Below are 25,809 nucleotides of genomic sequence, written 5' to 3' on the forward strand. Positions count from 1 at the left end.
AGCAGGTGTCCCCCATCAGAGCCCCCCCAGCAGGTGTCCCCCATTAGAGCCCCCCCAGCAGGTGTCCCCCATTAGAGCCCCCCACAGCAGGTGTCCCCCATCAGAGCCCCCCAAAGCCAGTGTCCCCATCAGAGCCCCCACTTCAGGTGTCCCCATAGATCAGTACTTGTCCAATAGATTCCTGTAGCTCGGGCACGCTGGGAGCAGAAGCACATTACAGGGGGCGGGGCATACGTGGCATCTTTGGTTATTTGGAGGGTGGCACTCGGAGGGCATTTCTGGGAGTGCATGGGATGATTGGCAGCAGCTCCGGCCAACCCAAAAGCCTCTCATCACACCGCCTATGGGAGAAGAGCCGACACACACAGAGGGGGCGGGGCAGACAGGAGACTGCTCCATGTACACCGGACAGAATTAATTAGTGGAGCCTAGTGCTGGAACGTGTCTGGACACAGACAAGGAGGAGGGAGGGGAGCACTTTGGAGCTTCGGCACCCCCACCTCTGAGGTGCCTGGGTGCGGAGCACCCCGTGCACCCTGTCTAGGATCGGCCCTGAATGCAGCTTCCCGTGTTGCCTCCCCAGCCTCAGCTTGCTCATTGGACAATTATCAGCATCACTACTGCTGTCCAATTTGTAGGGAGGTGATCCAGAAAGTAGCAGATTGATCTTCCTGGCTGTGTACAGTGGTCATCAACCCTGTCATGCAGGGCCCACTAACAGGCCAGGTTTGCAAGATAACTGAAATACATCACAGCTGATATCATTTGCTCCTCAGTGATTGCAGTATTCTAGACTGCTTCTCCCCAAGGTAAAACATAAAACCTGGCCTGTTAGTGGGCCCTGCAGGATAGGGTTGATGACCACTGGTGTAGCAGATGTGTGTAAATCAGAATACAAATACATTGTAAAACAGTAAAAACATTGATATTTTAGCTGTGGATTTATTTGCCTAGATTTCCACTTTAAGTGTAACATTTGCACCGTAAACTATCTTTTTGTTTAATATTTACAAAGACATAAATATTCGATGTTGTTGTACTAGTTCTGTTCTATTAAACACGTTTTTCTGGGAAGTAGCACTTTATGAGTGTGGAGTTATTTACGATACTGTCCCACAGCTTAGCTAAGTAAAGCTTTCTCCATTAATACATGCTGCTAGTGTATATTTAATGGACCAAGATAATATTCATTAGGCACAAGAGCGTGTATTTCTCTCACATCCCATTACTAAACTATCTTTATATATAATGGTCCTGTTGTATTCTTAGTAGAGGTGCGCAGTAAATACGTCTATGGAGCCAAGACACATCGCTTTCTGTGATCAGTTGTGTCTGCCAGACATAAAACACTTTTATTTTCCTACTTTTCCTGCCAAAAGTGTAGATGATGGTCATAAGTTAAGATATATGAACAATATTAGGTCCCTTCCACCCCTGATCAACCTCTGATTGGCACGAGCAAGAGCCAAAATCAATTTTACAAAGAAAGATTTGCTACCGACTGCTGATCTCACCTAAAAGTGGTTTTAGTTGGTTTTAAAGAAGCTCTGTTACCAACGTTAAAATGTTTTAGGCAAAAGCACAAAATATCATGTATTTGAAATCCTTACTGCCAGTGTTTTCTATTCACGTGCCACGTGCTTTTCAGCTTGCTGGACATATTGACCACTTCAGCTATGTCACAGACCTCTACTCTGCTGGGAGTGTCTAATTACTGTTTATACAAGCCCAGCTCCTGTGACCCTCCCTATATAACCTTTTATGTAGCTACTGGGGGAGGAGTAAATTAGAATCATTTTCCGGCATGAAAAAAACATTGTTTTTAAAAAATTTAATTTTAAATGATCGTGTGTGGGCTTCACATCATTTTTCAGGTTCTGAAAAACGAAAAAAAAAAAACATGCTGCATTTTTTAACGTTGTTTTAAACAATGTTGTTTTTCGGGTTGTAAAAAATGATCGTGTGTGGGCTAAAACGATGTTAAAAACCCGCGCATGCTCAGAAGCAAGTTATGAGACGGGACCGCTCGTTCTGGTAAAACTACCCTTCATAATGGAGTAAGCACATTCATCACGCTGTAACAGACAAAAAAGCGCGAATCGTCTTTTACTAACACAGAATCAGCTAAAGCAGCCCAAAGGCGAATGGAACTTTCCCTTTATAGTGCCGTCGTACATCACCGCGCTTTGCTAGATCATTTTTTAAAAACGATTGTGTGGGCAACGTCGTTTTAATGATGAAGTTGGAAAAACTTTGTTTTTTCAACATGCTGAAAAACAAAGTTTTTTTCATGCTGAAAAATGATCGTGTGTTTGCGGCATAAGTGTCACCCATAGCATGCGAGTCTGCTAGAGCTGCTGACATCACTTCCAAGATGACTACACCTGCAAACCTTTAGATCTGTAAATAAACAGAAAATGGTGTAAGGGGATTTTAAGTAGCAATGGAAGCAGCAATATTTAAGCTATGGCAGTTTGACAGGTGGATAATGAGTAGTTAGGAGAGCAGACCTTGCTCACAGTATTGCCAATTATAATGCTGGATATGGTCACTGATAACAGAGATAGGTGGCTGATAGTCTAGGTTTCTATGCATCTTGATGCTTGTGACAGACATTTGTAGCAGGGATATTATAACGGCTGCTGCTACTGCTGGACTGTGTTGCCCAAGAAAGCCCTGCCCACCACCCAACACACATAGAAAGAGAATGAGGGTATGTCAGGAAAGGTTTCACCTGCTGGTGGCACTGTCAGTTCCTTGGGCTGCAGTACTGGTGTCCACCAGTGGGTGTCTCCCAGCAGTCTGGAGACAACATCATCTCCTGCAATCAGGCATCACCTGAGACTGATTGCAGGAGGTGTATGTGTATATATACCTGGCTGATGATTGCTCTCATCGCCTTGGTATTGTCCTTGCGCCCTGATCTGTACCTGCGATCCTGTTATCTTGAACCTGTACCCGATCCTGAACCCGATCCTGTCCCTTCTGTTATCCTGTATCCCTGCCCTGCAGCCTGATCCCGTCCACCTGCTCCCTGTCCTGTCTTGCTCCTTTCCCCCATCTGCTGATCTCCTGCCTATGACCCTGGCCTGGCTACGTTTACGATTCCGGTATTCTCCTTCTATTGTTTGTTTAGTCTATTGTTGTTTGTGGGTCACCGTCCTGTTGTGGGTTTGTTGTAGCCTGTTTAGGAATTGGAGGTGTATGTGTAAATATTATCACTTATCTTAATAAAACTTCTTTATTTCACTTTACATACGTTTGGTTTCCTCTGTTTCAGTCCACACAGTTCTGGTCACACCTGTTACTGACAGAATACCAATGCCATCCCTGACCAGAAGTGGCTGCACAGAGGAGCCATTGTGGTTCTGTTGCTGCTGCTAAGATGCAGTCAGAAGTAATTGTTCACCTTGCCTCACTGGTTTTGGAGGATAATAATTATTGCCGTTTGGTATTAAAGGAGTGGGCCAGGGATCAGCTTTTAGAGTGAATCCATCTGCCCCATTCTCTGGTTGATCTGTTTACTGTTTGAAGACATTCAGGGCCTGATTCTGGTGTGTTCACAGCTAGCCTTGTCCAGTTTTCTAAAGGGCAATGACGATTTCTCTCCCCCCTTCAGTACTGATGAGGTGGAGTCTCTAGTGTGGCTTTTGGAGGATGACTTTGCTTACTTCTGTGAACACTACTCAGCTTGTTCCAAACAGGTGCCAATGGATTGTAATAACTCAGTGCAGTCCCTTATCAGACAGGCAGTGTTACGTACCTGGGTGTGAGCCTGATGCGTGGAGGAAGACCTCCCAAACAACCCCGGCTCGGAGACCACTGGAATGGGGACAGTGGTGGTAAGAGCGCGGTGGGGTACAGATGCCTGTTCCGATTGTTGCTGCTGGTGAGATGAGAACCAAGAGACAGGAAGCAGATGATGCAGGTCAGCAGCGCCGCGGATGCAGGTCAGCAGAGGCATGGATGCAGGTTAGCAGAGGCGTGGATGCAGGTTAGCAGCGCAACAGGTGAGTAGTCAGAGTCCAGGCCGGGTCTTGGCAACGGGTAATCAGGCAGGGAACAGAGCAAGGTCAACAAGCCGGAGTCAGGATTGGAGCAGGAAGCAAGGTCAGGAAGCTGGGTCATACACTTGGAACAGAATGCTACAACAGCAACAGGAGCTCAGGGAACAGATGCAGATCAAGCCGCGATGGGGCAGCATCCCCACAGTGTCTTTTATAGGCTGCTGGGCACCAAAAGGTGCGTCTAATGTGCGTGCATGCACGCGCAACGGCTGTTTAGGTACGTTGTTGGCGCATGCGCGCAGGAGCGCGCAACGGCTGCATAGCTGCGTGCAAGGTCCGTAGTTGGCGCATGCACGTAGGCGCGCACCGAGGGGACCGAACAGCTTGTAAATTGCATTTTGTTCAACCATTACTTCAAGCATGGTCTGATATATTGCATTCAGCCTCAGTCTGCTCACAACAATCTATTTCTACAAAACAGGAAAAGTACCACGCTTAGGACAGGGTTAAAAAAGAAGAACGGTTGCTGCCCCCCTAAAAAAGCTCCACAAAGGTGGGGTAGTGGCTCTACCTGGGGTACATAACAGTAGGGAATCCCACTAAAGTGACAGAAAATACTCTATATAAACATATATTGTAAAATGTGAACCCGTGACCTAAAGGGGATCATCCAGTGTAAAAATAATGATAATAGCTTCTATGAGCAGTGAGTCAATAGTAAGTGATAAAGCATGAATCTGAGCTAAAATATCTGTGCAATAGGAACCTCTGTAAACAGTGACCAAAAAGCTAAAAAAGTATAAACAGAAAATAATTGCAAAAAACAGTTGACCGGGCAACCAGCAAGAAAAAAAATAAAAAGAAAAAAAATAGTATAAAAATCGTCCAACCGATAATATGTGTATAAAAATGAATGTTCAGCAAACTTGATAACAACAGAAAAAACAAGAAAAATACTAGATTAATTGAATGAGTAGAAAAAAAAATCCTCATGACAAGTTCATTTTCCATGCAGTAATCCAAAGTGACTTGGTGTAGTATAAAGCAGGTAATCGGGTGACTTGTGTGCTCCCCCTCCTGGGTCCCCCCACACCAGATGCCACCACCCCTGCAGGGGTAAATGGCGTGTAGTATCTGGAGCTGCTGCAATCCTAAGGCTTCCCCTCGTCAGCTCACCTCCAGCCTTCTCGCTAGATGATATCCTGCGTTCCCGAAGCCTGAGCGAAGCTGGAATGATGGTAGCAATTCCTCAACAGTGAATCCTCATAGAAGGAAACAAGGGCCCCAATAGTGTAATACCAAAGTGTTTATTAAAAATATAAAAAAAAAATAAAAAAACAAGAGGTATCCCAGCATCAAAACATAGATAGCTGGTAATAACCCCAAAGAATACACAAAAAAAAAAATGTTGGTTAAGTAAGCGTGTCAGAGGCCGGGATAGGCAGCGTGCGTCCCAGCTGCGTTCCACCCGATCTCCTCACAACCCGGAAATGACGTAATGTGCTTAAGACTCCGCCTTAAGCTTTTCGTCAATGGACGTCGTCTGAGGCGGCCCAGAACCATACTGACACAGTTAGCTTTGAGTTTGTTTTCTATGCTTAGCCATGAATCAGCTATCAATTGGAAATTTACACTGTGCTTAGTTGAACCTGTAGATGGCAGTACACATCAGTTCATGCATCAGCATGATTCTACTATCAGAAAAGAAGAAACAACTTTTGGCTACTCATTTATTTGAAACATGACTAACAAAAAAATATTCTAATGAAAAGAAAGAAAATATATACAGTATGTATATATTTTTTTTAACCTTTAAATGACAAATGTGTTTTTTTCTGCAAAATGATACATATAACATACATATATTAAACACATTATAGTACCATACATACTAAATGTTCCCTTCGTTAAAGGTTGTATCTAATGACAAATGCAAAATATATCTAATACAGATACTGTGATCTCTCTTGTCTGCATAAATGTTGCAACATACTGGATGGATACATCTGTCTCATCCTCTTAAACAGTATTGTACCTTCATAAGAAACCATAAAAGTAACAAGTAAAGGTACAGGGGGGTCGGCAGAGCATGCACAGAATGATTGGTCTACAGTTGTTACTACCAAGATCATTCTGCACATGCACTGCCGTCACATGAATAGTAAAGAAAAAGTGTGGCGCTAACTCACATAATAAATAAAATCAATATACCAAATTAATCATGAACATAAGTGAGAAAATCCACATGAAAAAAAGTCCCATAATAATAAAGTTCATAAAAACAATATTAAAAAGAAATCTCAAAACAATCTTCACAGAGTAGTCCAGTCACTGTGATCCAAAGAAAAGTGCAGGAACAAATTAATCCTTCTAATCGTGCTCCACTTTAAACTGTGTGAGAAATACAAACTCACCAGAACTTTATAATAAATACGTCTTGCAGCAATATTATAATCTTTCAACCAGCACCCAGCAATGTTTATGGAGGCGATGACTCTTAACCACAAAAGTGTCTCCTTGACAATGGTCAAACATTAAGGCTCGGGAGAAACATATTGAGAATCATATTGTTATTAAAGGTAGGTACAAACAAATAGGTAAAAATGGGCACTTATGTAGCAATGTGGACTACAATCACATGTCCCTCTATTGCTCAGTGTTATCAACTGACATCATGTTTGTGAGCCAAGCTAAAGGGATTGTGGGATGTAGTAGTTCCACAGATTGATAATGTCTTTGCATGACCCTGAACCTGGACTACATATCCCAGAGATCTTTGCTGCCATCAGAAAGATTGCTGGGAGGAACTATATAAGAATCCAAAGCCCTGCCCGGTGCTCCCTTCCTACTAGGCCTGATGTGAGACGAAACTCTCCGTGCATGGGAGAGAGAGGTCGCTGCCTACCACGCGGTGTACAACATTCCAACCCGGGTGACAGGGGCCTAGCATTGCTTGCTGTTCGTCGGACATTCATCCAGCACTACTTCGGTTGCTTGCCAACCTGTGTTCCAAGCTTCACATCGGGAGATCGAAATGGCGGATCCGCTGCCCGTGTGTCGCTACAGGGGCTGCTGTCCGTAGGGCATTGAATCGGATTGGTTGTTGGCAAGAGGGCAGTCGCCTACCTTTACAAATCCTTTTCTCACGGTTTCTCCCATTTCAAGAAATATTATTGCTTGCTATTACACCTTATTGGATACAATTAACGAGCTCCTACATACCAGTGAAGACCATTAGGGTTAAAGGTTTATAGGCTGGTCGAGGTTTTCCCTTTAGAAGTTTGTCAGTATAACCATTTAACTTTGTTTATCCTTTCAGGTGCAAGCAGTACTCCACTGTACATGTGTCTATACTAGACTGTTTACCTGCAAATATCTTGACTTTTGTTATTGGGAGGTATTCCTTTGCCGAGTTGTGCTGTTGCCTAAAACTCAGCAGATCTATTACCTCCTCTTTGTGACAATATCTTCTTTGAACTGTCCTAGTAAACATGATCAGAATATCAAAATAAAAACTTTAAATAGATGCTGTGTGGTACTTCCAACCTGGAATTACTTGAGAGTTTTGGGGAATCCTGAGAAACCCTAACTCTCCTTTCTTACAAGTTTTGTGCCACTCGTCCTCTTACTAACCTTGCTATTCAGATGTTTCAATCTTGTGTAGCGCTGCCCCCTTGAGGGCTGCTTTGATTTACCTGTTCATCTGCACCACCCTGACCCTGTGAACACTCCAACCCACCTGACACTCTGGGTTCAGACATCTGCTTGCAAGCACCTTTAAATGACACTCCAACACAAGTCGAATAGATATGCTATTAGGTTTTACTGAAGTAAGAATATGTGTAAAAAAAAGGGGGTTATTGATCAACTGAGTCCTGGATAAACAGCCAAGACTGAGACAATAAATCACCTTGAAACAGCTTAATTACAGTTCAATAGCACAAAGAGAAATATATATATATATATATATATATATATATATATATATATATATATATATATATATATATATATATATACACAGTAAAAAAAACAATTAGAGAATCAACTGGAGGGGTTGTAAAGAAACCACAAATTAATGCAATATGATACCACCCTAAAGGGGAATCCCAGACCGGCCTATTCAACATTTAAATCCTAATGAGAGACCAGATAGAATAGGAAAATATGATAAGGGCTCTTTAACCTATAGCAACAGCAATGTCCAGAGTGCAGACCTGCAGTAGTCTTCATAGGCAGTTGGCGCTCATTAAATTATATCCAAAATATGGCACAGTGATGTGATGGTAGGCAGGACAGCTTAAACTGGCTAGTGATATTCCTTAGAGTAGTTCAGGATATGGATGTCTATGTACAGTGTCTTATGAAATGCAATAAAGTGTTTCCATGGGCAAGGTGTCAGTACACAGTTCAAGCAAGATAAACAAGTAAGAATTGTTAATGATGGGCAACTGCCCTCTCAATGACTGCAGAGCCGAATAGGAACTTGCTGAACAGCGGTCCTGGATTAGATATCCTTCTGGGAGACGAACGGAGGTGACCCACTAGCTGCTGGACATTGGCTGTCAATGGATCCGTCTGATGAGTTGGTGCCGTCGGGATGTCTCGTGAACAGCAAGCAGAGTTGGGTCCTTCAGGGCTGGGCTGGAGTCACTCGATCACCATGTGGTAGGCCGCAGTCCTCTCACCTAGCAGCAGAGAGGTGCTCACTCGATCAGGCCCAGGAAGAAGAGAGTGAAAGCGGATCTCCTGACCCTTTCCAGGTCTGTTCAATTTGCAGAGGGACCTCTGGGATGTGTAGTCCAGGAGTAATATCAAAGTGGCTGTTTAAGAGACCACTAGTCCCACAATCCTTTCTGCTTGGCTCAAAGATATGATGTCAGTCACTGAAGCCCAGCACTAGAGGGACATTGGAATAGATAAAGAATAACAGGGGTGGTTTGCGGAACAAGGAAACTGTAGTCCACTGTCGGCTACACTTGTGTGACCATGCCATCCTGTGGAAGTGGGTACTACTAACTGGGAAACTTCCAATCCCACCTGTGGATGATTGCCTTGAGTACTATATAGAGAAGTGTTCATCTTCAGCCAGATGCATGTGTAAAGATACCACTGAGGCTCTGTTCCAAGACTGCTGTGTTTATGGTTCTGTATTCCTATCTCTGGTAACCAACTAACTCAGTTTGTCTCTGACGTAAATTCTTTCCTACTGTCAATAACCTCTGCATGTTTTTAGACAATCCCTGTTATATCCTGTTGACCAGGGCTGAGCAAAAGAGCCACTTGTTCTGGGTACCATGCTGTGAGGGGCACAGCTGAAGTAGGAGTCTCCCCTTCCCTCTGTATCCCCAGGGCTTGTCCTGCATTGTTCTGGACTGAGCTGTCAAACCAACACTTTAGTCCTGCAAATTACACTGGGAGAACAATCTCTTCCTGTGTAATGAGTGGCACCAGTGGCGTCACTAGGGTTGGTGTCACCTGGTGCGGTAAAATATGGTGTCACCAACCCCCCCCCCCCCATAAAATGTTTCAAATATTTTTTACCCTACTGTTTGCTCTCTGTTCTCCTTTCTTCCCCTTTTCTCTCTCTCCCTATCCATCTTTCTTGTTCGTTCTATCCCTTCTTCTTTCTCTCCATTTTTCTTTGTCCCCTCCCCCCACCTCTCTTTCTCCAGAACCAGAATTCACATCTCAGGAGCCTATAGGCCAGGGGCGTACCTAGAGCATTTGGCACCCGGGGCGGATCCAATATCTGGCACCCTCCCACGTTAAAATGTAAAAACACCCCACTGTGCCCCCTGCATACCTCTGCATCCTTCAATATCTTTTTGTTACTACTGTGTACCCCTCTCCACATCTGCACCTCTGGACCCCTTTACATTACACAGCCCCCTGCATCACTGGACCCCTTTACATTACACAGCCCCCTGCATCACTGGACCCCCTTTACATTACACAGCCCCCTGCATCACTGGACCCCTTTACATTACACAGCACCCTGCACCTCTGGACCTCTTTACATTACACAGCCCCCTGCATCACTGGACCCCTTTAAAATTACACAGTACCCTGCATCACTGGACCCCTTTAAAATTACACAGCACCCTGCATCACTGGACCCCTTTACATCTCACAGCCCCCTTCACCTCTGGACCCTTTTACATTACACAGCACCCTGCACCTATGGGCCCCTTTATATTACACAGCACCCTGCACCACTTTACATCACATAGCCCCCTGCACCTCTGGACCCCTTTACCTTACACAGCGCCCTGCATCACTGGACCCCTTTTACATTACACAGCCGCCTGCACCTCTGCACCCCTTCACATCACATAGCCCCCTGCACCTCTGGACCCTTTTACACTACACAGCCCTCTGCACCCCTTTACATTACACAGCACCCTGCATCACTGGACCCCTTTACATTACACAGTACCCTGCATCACTGGCCCCCTTTACATCTCATAGCCCCCTGCATCTCTGGACCCTTTTACATTACACAGCACCCTGTATCACTGCACCCTTTTTACATTACACGGCCGCCTGCACCTCTGCACCCCTTTACATCACATAGCCCCCTGCACCTCTGGACCCTTTTACACTACACAGCCCTCTGCACCCCTTTACATTACACAGCACCCTGCATCACTGGCCCCCTTTACATCTCATAGCCCTCTGCACCTCTGGACCCTTTTACATTACACAGCCCCCTGCACCACTAGACCCCTTTACATCACATAGCCCCCTGCACCTCTGGACCCCTTTACATTACACAGCACCATGCATCACTGCACCCCTTTTACATTACACAGCCACCTGCACCTCTGGACCCCTGCATGTTACACAGACCCCCTTCAGTGCAGACACCCCCCCCCTTAGTGCAACCCCCCTCAGTGCAAATCCCCCCTCAGTGCAACCCCCCCTCAGTGCAAACCCCCTCGGTGCAACCCCCCAGTACAAAGCCCCCCCTTAGTACACCCCCCCCCCTCAGTGCCAATCCCCCTTAGTGAAAACCCCCTCAGTGCAAACACCCCCTTAGTACAACCCCCCCTCAGTGCAAACACCCCCCCTTCAGTGAAATCCCCCCAGGTGCAAACACCCCCCCTCCCCATTCAGTACCTCAGATCATCGCAGGCAGCGCCACGGCACATGGACAGAAGGTCCCCTCGGCCCCTCCCCCTCTGTACACAACAAACAGAGAGGACGGGGCTGTGCCTGTGTACTGACTGCCGAGCAACCCCCCTCCTCTTGTACCGTGGCGCTCGGCGCTCCGATTCCGCGGCGCTCATCGCTGCAGTCGCAGTGGGGGGGGGGGGAGCCGCCCCCCCCCCACATGTCAGCTAAAAAAATATATATATATATATTTTTTTTTTAAATCAGGATGGTGTCACCCCTCTAGCGGGTGTCACCCGGTGCGTGCCGCACCCCCCTAGCAACGCCTCTGAGTGGCACTCCGCTCAGCTGTCAGCGTGAAAGCAGCCCATATTGTATATAGAGCACAACCCAGCTGTCAGTCAATTTTACAGTTTTAAATTTTTGTTATTTTGCCAAACAACCTTGTCCCAGCACTGACAATGGGTATTAATGGCATAAACACATGGTCAATAGCAATGCAATCCAGTAGTGCTATAATTTCAATTGCTGCTATAAATTGCGCCAAATTGTAATGCAATGTAAGTAAAAAAAGTCATAACACCAACTGTTTATCAATGCATACCTCCCAACTTTTTGAGATAGGAATGAGGGACACCCATTAGCAAAATTATTTGTATCAAAATATTAATTAAACCCACAAGGGCTTTCTTTTTACCACATTTAAATTGGATTTAGACAATTTCCAATGCAACAATTTAGAAATTGTATGAAATGTTTAGCACTGTGAAACACTTTTTGACAGATACTGTGTAAATAGTGCATTGTATATACAACTATATAGATCAGATCAGGGACAAATGAGTAGGAAGGAGGTACAGAGGGCCTTTTTCCAAATCAGGGACAGTCCGTCAAAATCCGGGACAGTTGGGAGCTATGCGAATGGGCCCTTAGTTTTATATCACACCTGGAAACCACATTCGGCAAGCCTCTCACATTGTTTCTTCTTAATGGAACTACAAGGAGCCCATTGTCACATGCTTCTTCACCATGTAACCTGCCTCTCATGCTGCATTGTGAATGCATAAGGGCCCTTTCACACATACGGACAAACGGTCCGTTTATTACAAGTCTGTTTACGGACTTGTAATGTATCCCTATGGGATTGCAGACGTTAGCGGATGATGCATCCGCTAACGTCCGCAACCATCCGCCTCCGCAAAGATCCGCTTTTGTGGATGGAAGAAACCCTATTTTTCTTCCGTCCGGCGGAACGGATCGGATAAATATGGGCACACGGTCCGTATTCATCCGATTCCCCATAGGGGAGAGCGGAGGAGAGACAGGGTGGTCTCTGCACTGTGTGCGGGGACCGTCCTGTCCGCCGACAGCTCAGCGGGGATTAACGGAGGAATCCCTGCTGAGCCAAACGGGCTAACGGAGCGGATCAATTCGGATCCGCTCCGTGTGAAAGAGCCCTAAGGCTGTAATGGGCTGAGGGAAATTATAGAACCTGGGAACATGCAACCTTTATGAAAGCTTAATTTCTGCCTCATTCAATATAGGCTACCCCGGGGATTCAGGTAGTGGGAGATCCAGCTGGCAAAGATGTGTTCTCTGAATTTGTTTTAGCAAATCCCATTCATCTTAAACTGGAATGTTTCTTTAAACATGGAATCTAATCGATTGTAATTAGCTACAGCTTCTTTATTTTTGCTCATTTGTATTTGAATAAATACTGCATGAATGGACACAGTTATCATGTAAGCAGAAGTGTCACCCAGGCTACGCATACCATACGCCCGGTGAAGTAGAGAAATATGTCTCCTCCTCTATTCTGCTTTGCTAGCAACTCAGTGTTGTCCCAGGGAGGTGTACAGGCAAGCAGTATGACTGAAATTCAACATGTTAATAATAAGGTAACTATTATTATTTTCTCATGCTCATTGTGCTCTGATTCCATCTAACTTTATTGAAATTTATCCATGCAGACAAAGTGCCGAAGGTTTTACAGAGTAGCCACCAACATTAAACATGTGTGTGGGATGCTGCTGAGTGTTAAGAGGTAATGTTACAGATAGTGATGCTTGTCATTTCTAACAGTATGCCTTGATGTGTCATTTTATTCATTCCTGTTATAACATATGACAATTTAAACAATAGGGGCTGATCTGTTGTAGTATATAACCTTGGTAGCTGTGAGTTTAACAACAAGTCAGTCCATAGGTAATTATTCATAACAAAAATAGCTGTTTTAGTCAGTTGGCTTAAATTATTCTGCCACTGGTTCCATATGTAGCTGTCACTAGGGTACGTAATGTTACATTTTGAAGTTCTGTGCAAAAAGAATCTTTCATTTACAAATATTTTTTGAGGGCTTCATGCCTTTATCATTAATGTTTAATACATGGACACACAATGTTGAGTCTTCTTAGGGGTCCTTTGCTATTTCATTTTGAAACAGATTCTTGAAGGCTCAACTAAGCATTGTAAGGTGCAAATCAAGTGTAAAATGTAGGAGCAGCAAATCAAAATCCATTTTATAATGCCCTTGCTTCAGCCACTCTTATTGTCACAAACTACAGTAAACGGGAGTGAACCACAACTGCGGTTTAAGGAAGGGATTCAATGCACCTCCCTATGTTATGTGAGATTTCAGTACTGGGCCCCAGGCATCACTCCAATCAGAGAACAGGAGTTTGAGGGGTCACTACATCATCTCTCTCACATATAGGAATGCGTTGAGCTACTAAGGGCGGAGGTATTACAACATTCGTCCAACCGCTAGCATAGAAGATTACATCAACGATCCATGAGCACAACTGCATTAAAGATTCCAATGCACTTCTCTTATGTAAGTGATTATCAGTACGGGACCCCAGGCGTCACTCCAATCAGAGAACAGGAGTTTGGGGGTTCTCTACATCATATCACTTTAACATAAAGGAATGCATCGGGCTACTAAGGGAGCAGGTATGAAATACCTTTGAGCCTTAGCATGAAAAAGTTAGAGCGAACATGTTCAGCATTTTAGGGCGGAAGCTCGTATACAAGTAACAACGAATGTCAAGCACGTAGCATATGAAAATACTGTATGCAAGTAGCATTAACTTGTGAGAGGCAACTGCAGTTTAAATGTCTTTAAAGTGTATGTCCCTTTAAGATATTGCAGAATTATCAGCTGAAGGCATACTAAGTAAACTTAAACGGCAGCATACTATTAAATACAGCAGATACAAGGGTATAGTAATTTGAGTAATACTAGAGCAGTATTAGTACTTATCCGGTTTGTAGGGATGAATGTCTGCAGTAGGTTAGCAGCAGCCCTGGGATTCCGTAGTGCAGGGTGTCCAGTAGGAAGGTCTATTACAGTGTCCCAGCAATGGCAGTCTGTATTAGCTTCTTTTAGGCAAGCATCCAGGGTGGCATGGTTTTCAGGCTTAAGGGTTTCATGGTAGCCATAGTGCTTTAGTAGCCAAGCAGGCTACGGCCGACAATAATAGAACAGTGTGCAGTCTGCACACTGTTCTGTTTATAGGAGAAGGACAGCTGTAGTGCAAAAGGCACTAATTCGCGGTGACTTCCACGTTCCACGGTGGAACGCACGCGGCGCCGGCCGATGATGTCATCGCGCGGTCACCGTATGCGTTCCAGCGCGGAACGCAATACGCCGCTGAGAGCGCCTGTTACACTTATACACTACTAAACTACTTGAGAATTATTTGATATATATACATTAAGTAAGGAAAACTGTGTGACGATTGCCCCTGAATCCCCACAATGAAGTGCTTGTCACCAGAGCAGTGTATTGGTAGATTTGAGCATTGTCACATCACACGGAAGAGCCATGTATATCTCTGGGCAAGAATCTACTGGAACTAAAAGAACTAACAGTGGAATGTTGGGCTTTCTGGTTCACAGGAGTCAGGGCAGCATAGGAGCACAGGGAAAGGCAAGTACAAGCTCTACTTTTTACTGATATTCTGTTACTTTGCCTAGCACAGTACAGGATTACGTTGTAGCGGAGTGCTCAATTACTCACCATGCTCAGGTGCAGGGGCAGACCCCTTTAACTTGTTTTCCCACAACTCCCTGGGTTTCTGACAATGACTAGGAAAGGTATGTTTCTCAATTTCTCTACTACAACAGCTTGGAGAAGTCACACCTGATATGGAAGGGGTGCTCTGCAACCAAGTGAGCAGCCATCCATCAGAGCCTAATAGCACGCAGCTTCTCCTGAAGACACAGTGTAATGGCTTACCTTGGTTGGAGTCCATAGTGCATAGATGTATGCTCACCCTTGCAAATACACACAGCCCATGGTAACTAGGTAAAAGGCTATCTGGGCTGCGAATCTGAGCACGGGGGCTTGACAGGAAATGGGATCTGTATATGCAATACAAAAGAGGGACATTACCAAAGGATTGTCGAGGTGAAGCCGTAGTCAGGGGATTCGAGAAGTCAGAGTTAACGAGGAGCAGAACCAGGGTCAGAAGCCGGATTCAGTCTTGGAACACTGAAACTTGAAAACAAGAACACAGGAAAGCAGGAACCTTTGGCAATACAAGAGACAACGAACTGACACAGAGGTGAGGCAGTGTTTTATACCCAGCTGATTTGATTAACTACCAGGCTGAATAATGAGTCGAGGTGTGGCTCAGAGGCAATACAGCAGGACCAGTACACAGAAAGTCATGGGTTCACCTGGGGGGTGGCCATGGCTGGCCGTTTGAAGGGCACGCTAGAAACCGTGACACACAGCTAGTGTAGGGAACACCTCTCCAATTGCTATCATTTTATTCTAGTTCCAGTGGAGTGGCCCTGGGCTTTTGATCCCTCTAGCTGTTAATCTCTGTTACCAGAGTCAACCTGGTCAAGGCCGAATTAGGAGAATCATGGGCCTGGTGATCAGCATTTTGGTGGGCCTTTTATGTAAATAAATTCCAATTTTATTTCCATGCAGGCAAGTCTCAGGCTGTTGGTCCTCCCCCTCCCAGCTCCATCACACTCTGGAAAAGGTCTCTGGGAGCACTGGCAATCTCTGTGAGAGCAACAACCACTGTTGTGCAGCCTCTGGGAGCACTGACAATCTCTGCTCCCAGAGATTGTCTGACAAAGACTGCAGCTCTCACAGAGATTGCCAGTGTGCTCTCATAGAGACTACCTGACAGACACTAGTGCTCCCACCAAGTGCTCCCTGACAGAGACACCAGTGCTCCCCATGTTACAGAGACTGTCCCAGGTCACAGACACTGCCACATATGTCACATAGACTGCCGGAGCCACACACATGTTGCACTGCACCCCCCCCCAGGCCTCACTGACTAGAAGAGAGAAGCACCAATGCTGTATGAAGGTATAACTACCACTAGTACATGCCTGGCTGATGAGAACTTCTAGTGCTGTGTTAGGCAGGGTGGGCAGTCTTGACTGTCTTCCTCCTCCCTCAATGAATGAGTCCTGGGCAAGGCAGGCTATTCTGCAATTGGTGTGGTGGCTGGCTGATGTCACCAACAGGACCCACACCATTGCCCGTGCCAAGGCCAAAGTTAACAGCCTATGAATCGGTCGGCTCTGAAACTGCTCAGGCACACTTCAGTTTCGGGAATAAGGGGACTTTTTTACAGGTACTTTTCTCCTGTCTACAGAAATTTATGGACAGGAGAAAGTTGGAAATACTAATTGCTTTCCGTGCATGGTCAGTTCTTTTTAGGGAGCTTCTGAGCCTATATTAAGGTGGGGGTAGCACCTACATTCATCTGACACTGACCCCGGACTTCACTGAGAGTGATGCTGTTTATGAGAATTAGCACAAGTAGCTGTTTATGCTCTGAACTGTTTTGCTAAAGTAAACTATTTTCAGTTAGATTCTCCATTGCTTTACAGGCTTATAGAGACCATGCTCTGCAGACAGGTTACCTTAATTGAGCCACACAAACATTGCTTTTAAGAACTTGTGTTTTGCATTATGGCTTCTATCTTTACACCTTTTTTGTAAACTGCAAGTTCCATGTAGCACCACCCCCACATGGGCCACTTATATTAGTGGTTGTCTTTTTGTAATTTATTGCTTGTAGAACTTTTAACAGGAGAGGGGTTAGGGCATAGGATGCTCCAAAATTATTAGCAAATATTAGTTAAAGGACAATATTCTCCTAACATTGAATAGTCTATTTTCTCACAGCTAGGGACCATGAAGTGACCTTCTGACAGGCTAAGACCTCATGGCTGGGGACCATGAGGTAACTTCTAAACCGTAACAGAGGAACACCTGTTTTATGGCAAACACCAATATTCTGATAAGAACAGTTGAATGGCCAGTATTTTGAGACCCTATGAGAGCTGTCTCAGTCAAAAGCTTCCACTGGCACTTATATCCCAAAGGCATACAGTCACCAGGAATCAATCAAGTGTCATGACTCACAACTTCCCAGGACAGTTGCCTCTTGCAGCTTCCTCCAGGCAACACCCAGTGACAGAGACAATTATTTCTCCAGTTCAGATTCTATGTGGTAAAGTCATAATTCCAGCTCCAGATCATGTCCAGGTCCTCAGCCCTGCCACCTCCAAAATCAACAGCAGCTTGGTACTCTGCTCCAGGAAAAACAGCAACCTCTCCTGGGTTCCTGAAAATTCATCAGCTTCCCCAGCCACCATATGGGTACACCTCCCCAGGGAATTGCTAGGCCCTGATCAATATTCAGGCTGGTTATTTGAATTCTCCCTCCCTAAGTTCTAGAAACCTCTTCTAGAAGCAGGGGGAAGCAATCAAACTACAATGCCGTGTACACACAATCGTTTTTCGGCATGAAAAAAAAAGATGTTTTTAAAAACGTAATTTAAAATGATCGCGTGTGGCCTTCACATCATTTTTCGGCTTCTGAAAAACGATCGTGTGTGGGCAAAAACAAAGTTTTAAACCCGCGCATGCCCAAAAGCAAGTTATGAGACGGGAGCGCTCATTCAGGTAAAACTACCATTCATAATGGAGTAAGCACATTCATCACGCTGTAACAGACAAAAAAGCGCAAATCGCCTTTTACTAACAAGGAATCAGCTAAAAGCAGCCCAAAGGCGAATAGAACTTCCCCTTCAGAGTGCCGTCGTACGTGTTGTACGTCACTGCGCTTTGTTCATCTTTTTTCAAAAACGATGGTGGGTGGGCAACATCGTTTTTAATGATAAAGTTGGAAAAACTTTGTTTTTTGGACATGCTGAAAAACGTTGTTTTTTTCCATGCTGAAAAACGATCGTGTGTACGCGGTATAAGACTTTGAAAGCCTAAACAGACCAAAATAAATAATCACTATTCTCTTGATTACAGAAGCCAAACACTAGATTTACCTAGCATTCTACGCTAAGATGGTGCAACATACATTTAGTCTTTGTCTGGACATTTGGTCTATTACCCATCCTCTGAGGCCCCGTACACACGACCAGTTTCCTCGGCAGAATTCAGCTTCCGACCGAGTTTCTCGCTGAATTCTGCCGAGGAAACTGGTCGTGTGTACACTTTCGGCCGAGGAAGCCGACGAGGAGCTCGGCGAGGAAATAGAGAACATGTTCTCTATTTCCTCGTTGTTCTATGGGAGCTCTCGTCCCGCCGAGCTCCTCGGCGGCTTCAGTGCTGAACTGGCCGAGGAACTCGATGTGTTTGGCACGTCGAGTTCCTCGGCCGTGTGTACGAGGCCTGACAATGTTACGTTCTATTGCTAACAGACAGTTTGGGAAGAAAATAGTTTTTACATTTTCAAGCTTTGTTTAGCCACTTCCCGACGGCCGTACGACTTTGTATGGCCGCAGGGTGGCTCTACTTCTCTGGGAGGCCGTGTTTTTACGGCCGCCCCTTTTCGCGTTCCCCGCGCGCGCTCCCGAGCGCGCAGCGGGGAACTGCTGTGCTGGCCGTGTCCCTTGGACACAGCCAGTCACAGATCGCCGTGAACGGCCAATCGGAGCGGCCGTTTCCTAGGCGATCTGTGCGGCCAATGAGAGACGATCTCATATGTTTACATATGAGATCATCTCTCATTCCTGGCTCTCGCAGACAGCGGTGCTGTCAGGGGAGAGAGGAGACGGATCTGTGTCTCTTGTACATAGAGACACAGATCGGTCACCCCCCCCAGTCACCCCCCTTCCCCCACAGTTAGAACACACCCAGGATACACATTTAACCCCTTCCTCACCCCCTAGTGTTAACCCCTTCCCTGCCAGTCACATTTATACAGTAATTAGTGCATATTTATAGCACTGATTGCAGTATAAATGTGAATGGCGCCAAAAATGTGTCAAAAGTGTCCGATGTGTCCGCCATAACGTCGCAGTCCCAATAAAAATCGCAGATCGCCGCCATTTCTAGTAAAAAAAAATTTTTATACAGTAATTAGTGCATATTTATAGCACTGATTGCAGTATAAATGTGAATGGCGCCAAAAATGTGTCAAAAGTGTCCGATGTGTCCGCCATAACGTCGCAGTCCCAATAAAAATCGCAGATCGCCGCCATTTCTAGTAAAAAAAAAAAAATAATAATAATAATTCTGTCCCTTATTTTGTAGGCGCTATAACTTTTGCGCAAACCAGTCGCTTATTGCGATTTTTTTTTTTTTTTACTAAAAATATGTAGAATACGTATCGGCCTAGACTGAGGATAAAAAAAAAACGTAAAAAAAAAAAATTGAGCTATTTATTATAGCAACAAGTAAAAATATTTTTTTTTTTTTCAAAATTGTCGCTCTATTTTTGTTTATAGCGCAAAAAATAAAAACCGCAGAGGTGATCAAATACCACCAAAAGAAAGCTCTATTTGTGGGGAAAAAAGGACGTTAATTTTGTTTGGGAGCCACATCGCACGACCGCGCAATTGTCAGTTAAAGCGACGCAGTGCCGAATCGCAAAAAGTCCTCTGGTCAGGAAGGGGTTTAAGTGCCCAGTAAGGAAGTGGTTAGTTAAGCTTTATTGTCAAAGCTCCATCCTGTGAAGCTTTATTTATATTTTTCCCATACATTTACAGATATATAGGAAGGAACAGTGTTGTGGAATGGGCACTATTTCATCTTCAGATGCAGATCCAAAGCAGACGTGATCTGCTCTTCAACATCAGCAGCTTTTCAAAAAACAACATGGTATGTAGTAGGATGTTCTTTTAATCACACACATCATAATAAATAAGAAAAGCAAGCATGTATAATAGTATTTTAGGTCAGTTTGTGGTTGGCATTGGTCTTTCATGTTTACTAAAGTGTATTCAGCAAATACCGGTATATATTTTTTCAGTTTCCTGGTCGCCAATAATAAAATATGACAAAAGGGCCTACGACTCTCCAAGCTACATTTTGAATACTATCCCTAATACCCTTTCCCAACATTAGTAAACAATGTTGCAATGTAATTGCTTTTATGTGTTGTAAAAGCAGTGCTCAACTTTTACAAACATGCATTCTAATTGATCCAAAATGATATGCCATGTGTGTCATTTACTGTTTCATAAATAGCTCATTATTTAGCATGATTCACTTGGTTCTTCTAACATTTGTACAATCATACTAACATTTGTACGGAAGTATTGCATACAAAGTATAACATCGTATAATTGAATTCAGTAGTAACCCTTTCACACCCAAACCAAATCTAAATGTCTAAGCTCAATTTTACAATTTTGACATGTGTTAGTGAAAACGTACATATCATCACAACTACTTTGTGTATTCAGGTGGATTATACCTTGTTTTTTCGGGCAAATTGGGCTTTCATTTGGTAGTAAATAGTTATAGATATCTCCTGATTTTTTTTCATTATCAGAGGAAAACTGTCCCAAAATAGTAAAACAAAAAATATTTTTTAAACTTAGCTGTATATTTCTTGTTACTACCATAACCAACCACCAAAAAACAACCCAAAATACATTCTCCTGCTCCTGACTATCGCAACGATACCACATATGTGTATGTTATTTCTTTTTTTTATCCTAAGTACAGCTCAGTGCGCATTTTTTTGGTCCTACCTAAAACACAACTGCATTATTTGACACTGATGGTAATTAAAAAAAAATAATCCTGTGCAAAATATACTCACCCTGACCTTTGACCCTTACTTGACCCAAACACTAACCCTGGCACTGACCTAGATCAGGCAGGCAGGCAATCCGAGTGATGTTGGCGACAGGATGTCCGACAGCGAATAACAGAGCTAGCACGGCCCTCTAGGGGACTGCTGAGAATTATCTGCTCATCTGCATGGCCATGACCAGGTGAACCTTCCAACCCACCTGACACTCTGAGTTCAGACATCCTTGTGGCAATGTTCAACCAACTCAGTATAATTAGGTCCTGAAATATTTTACTTGAACCAAATAAGGGAAAGTTATTTCAAAGAGAGAGGTAATAAATCTGCTGAGCCGAGATAACAGCACCAACTCAGCAAACAAATTCCTCACAAAGACACAAGACAATGGTTCAGCAAAAACAATGTTATACATATATGTACTCTCCCTTTTAATCAGAAGTCACTTCCTAGTGGATGTTTCAGTTAACTACTTATGCTGTCACACTATGCTATCCTAATGAAGGGAGAGCGGGTCTACAAAGAATAATATAAGGACCTTCCTATAAGTAATGGCAAAAGAGTTCCATGTTGCAGATCTGACTTTCAGAGGTTCAGGCTCGCTCCTGAGCCAGATTGTGTGAATCTACTCACACACACAGCCTGGCTCTGCCCCGCTTCTTCCTCACATCGTTTTATTTACAGTAACATGAGCCAATGGCTCCCACTGCTGCCTCTGTGCCTGTGAGAGTGAGTGAGAGAAGACAAGAACTGATGCAGATGGGCACAGCACTGGATCGATACATGGCTCTGGTAAGTATTTAGGGAGGGTTGGGGGGAACAGCTAGTGGAAGGTTTTTTATCATAATGCAGGAAATGCATAAGATAAAAAAACTTTTTGGCTTTAGAACCACTTTAAGTTGTTTTAGAGGGCAACATTACATACAAAAAATTAAATAAAAGCATGCAGAATTAATATCTTCCGGACATCATCATCAAGAAAAGTCAATAGGTTTAGGGCAATTACATTTTTTTTGCAGAGTAAAAATTCTCTCTAATTGCAGGCAGTTTCCATTCTGTGTTCTCGATGTCAACCACACACAGCTCATGCCTCAGAGCATTCTCCACTACCCCTTAATATACCAGCAGCTAGTGAAATTGTTTTATCAGACAATGCTTTTTGGGGCAGTATTGGCAAAGAAAAACCAAAGCTGTAACTGTAGTCAAGTCACACAAAAACTGTTTTATATTGCAGGCAATTCATTAGATGTGGTGGCTGCATTCATTTTTTTTTCAGGCTAACAAAATTTTGAGGAAATGCCTGGTGATCTTGCCAGAAATGCGTGTTCTTGTTGCTTGTGAGTTGAAAAAACAGCAGAACAATGATGACTTTTTTTGTAAATTACTAATGCCATACACTTCCATACAGTGGAGATATGCAATGAAAGACATGTTTGAAGTCTAGCCAGAATGATAACCATGGCTTGCTGCATAGATACATCGGCGACCTAGGCACACCCTAATCATTATGTGTGGTGCCCAATTCTCCTACTTCTCGGGTTTTTGCCCCATGTTGGCCCCCCTGCTCTGCAGTGCTGCTGGCTTCCCTCCTCTCCTCTCCCCCTGGCTGCTGTGGGGGATGCTTCAGGATGGAGAGTAGGAGAAGGGGCTAGTAAATATTTAATTTGCCAGCCCCTTCCTTTTCTAAATAAACACAGTGAATACACTCGCTCACTGTGTCCATTCATAACGGAAGGATAGCCAGCTGTATTTAATATGCTTCAGTTTGTAAATGAATGGGATGGCACAGAGCACTTCCCATTCATTCACTGTCCAGTGCAGCTGAGGCTGCAGAGAAAGGCATGTGTGTTTAAGCTTTTTGGGTGCACACCCTAATGCAATAGGCTGCGCACACCTATGGCGGCGACCACATCTAAGGAGTGGTGAGCTACAATGTATTATGTTTCTTTGAGTTGAAATATACTTTAAATCTTAAGTTAAAAAAAATATATTTAATCAGCACAAGGGACAATACTTACATTAAATGAAGTGTCCCTTGTGCTGAGGGCTGGTTTCCTAGGTAAAATCTTCCATCCTCTGCCCCCCCCCCCCCCACCATACCCCCACAATGGTAAACTTCCAGTGCTGTGGGGGTTAATACAAGCCACTGGGCCTGCATATGCACTCATCAAAAGTGCTGACTTTCCAATTGCTCCACCCTTCAAAGAAATTGTACTATAACTTCCAGCAATGAAAAGTGCTCTATATATGAAGGATGTTTTGGATAAATGAAAGGTTGGCCTCCTTCATTCATAGAACTCTTTTCATTGTTGGAAGCTATAGTATAGCTTCTATGAATGGAGTAGGAGGGTGGAAAGGGCGGGCATAGTCTGCACTCTTGTCTAGTGTTTATGTCAGATTGAGCGGCTCATATTAACCCCTGCAAAACCAGATTACATGAATAGATTTTTTTTTCATTCAGCTTGTGGGCTAAATAAAAATATCCAACTGATTCCTCCATCCATGTTAAACAGACAGTGCAGAGAATATTGTATTCTGACAGCCGGTTTCCAGCAGCTGTCAGCATACCGTTGTCACTACCAAAAAGATTGGCTGCAGTCACTGGTCAGGCAAGAATTATCCACCAAGCGGGCAGTAGGGTATTGTCAGGGCCAGTTTTACATTATAGATGGACTGACTTTGTGCATGGAAAAAGACTACCCCTAGCATGTCTATGTATGTGTGTATGAAAACGGATCTTTTAGCAATCATTTCATGTATAGAATGTGTCAGCATGTACAGCATGAGATACTGAAAAGAGTAAATTGCAGAGTAAAAATAACTGACAGAAATGCACTCATACTGTAAATGCATATTGTTTTTTGTTAAAAGCGTTGTACCTATTTTAACCACATACCCTTATACTATAGTATGCTAGCTATTTGAAATATTGCTGGTGGCTATGGAGATACTTACAGTAAACATAACTGCAATGACTTCCTTCTTTTTCAGAGAAAAGATTTTGAAAAGCTAAAGAGCCTGTTATCTATTTGTCCGAAGCAAAGAACTCCAGAAATCCTGAGACAGGTATCATAAAAGCCCTGTGTTTGTTCTCTAATATTGATTTAGTATTATAAGTGCTGCTGTTGAGAATTAATTACTCACACTCCATCCATCCATGACTGCAACTGACTCAATAGACTGAGCTTATCATCAGCTGACCTGCGTTCCTGCGCTGACACACTGAACCTGTCTAAACAAATAGCAGTGCGGGTGCTAGGCGTTATTGACACACGCCTCCTGTTCACCTAAACAGCTCTACATGAGAGATGACAACTGGCCACACGCTGTATTCCGTGCATTGTTGTATGAACCAAGGAAGTAAAGCGCAATGGCGGCATGGTCTGCAAGTAAACAATAGAGTCTAAACATTCAGAAATAACTCTCTTAACCCTTTCATGATGGAAATCCTAATGCCTGCTTTGCAACTTTGGCATGTGTTAGTAAAACTGCAAATATCATCACTACTACTTAAAGTGTTACTAAACCCACAACAGTAAAATCAGTCTGTATGTGCAGTAAAGCATGCTTGGTATAAACAGTGTGGAACCTACAGAGTTAATCATCCGCATTGTGTAAAAAAGCTACTACTCTACTCTGATCCTCCCCTTCTTCCACTGTCCACAATCCATCTCCTGATAGTGTAGAGCCTTAGGGGCACTCTGCATATGCTCAATTTGGTGTGTTTGGTCCAGACAGAGAGTCAGGGGTCTTGCAGCTTCATAAAGTAGTCAGAGGAGAATGAAAACACCTCCTCCAAGCTTTAACCAGTGCTCAGCCAGACATTAATGGAAGTCACAAGACTGCTATATACTGCTGATGAGAAAAGGTATGTAGCAGTAAATATTTACTAAAACTATTGCAGTTCCACGTTCTGTGTACTGTGGGAGACCAGATATAGTGAATGCAGGGTCCTGGGTTTAGTATATCACTGTATCCAAGGTTATAACGTTTTATTTTAGGATAAATTGTGCTTTCATTTAGTGAAAAATGGTAATGAATATCTCCTGACTTTTTTTTTTTTTTTTAATAACAAAGGAAAATTTGCCTAAAATAAAATACGTTTAAAAAATAAAATAAAAATGTAGCTATATATTGTTTGACATTATCTTGACACACCACCAAAAAACAAACAAAACAAAACTCCTCTACTCTTGATGTTTGCAGCAATAGTGCACATTTTGAGTTGTATTTAAAGCGGGGGTTCACCCTTAGAGGGCACTTTTCCCCCTTAGATTCCTGCTCGTTATTACTAGGGGAATCGGCTATTTATTTTAAAATATGTGCAGTACTTACCCGTTTACGAGACGCATCCTCTCCGTCGCTTCCGGGTATGGGCTTCGGGAATGGGCGTTCCTTCTTGATTGACAGGCTTCCGAGAGGCTTCCGACGGTCGCATCCATCGCGTCACGATTTTCCGAAAGAAGCCGAACGTCGGTGCGCAGGCGCAGTATAGAGCCGCACCGACGTTCGGCTTCTTTCGGCTACGAGTGACGCGATGGATGCGACCGTCGGAAGCCTCTCGGAAGACTGTCAATCAAATAGGAACGCCCGCTCCCGAAGACCCATACCCGGAAGCGACGGAAGAAGATGCAGCTCGAAAACGGGTA

The 25,809-nt window shown here is 44.0% G+C and overlaps 1 protein-coding gene across 5 annotated transcripts in view; it reads left to right on the forward strand.

Moving 5' to 3' along the window:
• Positions 1-12,929: 12,929 nt before the first annotated feature.
• Positions 12,930-25,809, forward strand: part of LOC120922705 — a 122,651-nt gene continuing 109,771 nt past the window's right edge. For 4 of the 5 annotated variants that reach the window (XM_040334756.1, XM_040334764.1, XM_040334750.1 and 1 more), the window contains exons 1-4: positions 12,930-13,021; positions 13,094-13,167; positions 20,112-20,223; positions 24,152-24,226. In XM_040334756.1, coding sequence (XP_040190690.1) covers positions 12,992-13,021; positions 13,094-13,167; positions 20,112-20,223; positions 24,152-24,226 — 291 coding nt within the window. In that variant the 5' untranslated portion in view covers positions 12,930-12,991. The remainder of the gene's footprint in view (positions 13,022-13,093; positions 13,168-20,111; positions 20,224-24,151; positions 24,227-25,809) is intronic. The other variant, XM_040334770.1, reaches the window with a different exon arrangement.

This window comes from Rana temporaria, chromosome 1 (assembly GCF_905171775.1).
Source record: "Rana temporaria chromosome 1, aRanTem1.1, whole genome shotgun sequence".
Taxonomy (NCBI): Eukaryota; Metazoa; Chordata; class Amphibia; order Anura; family Ranidae; genus Rana; species Rana temporaria.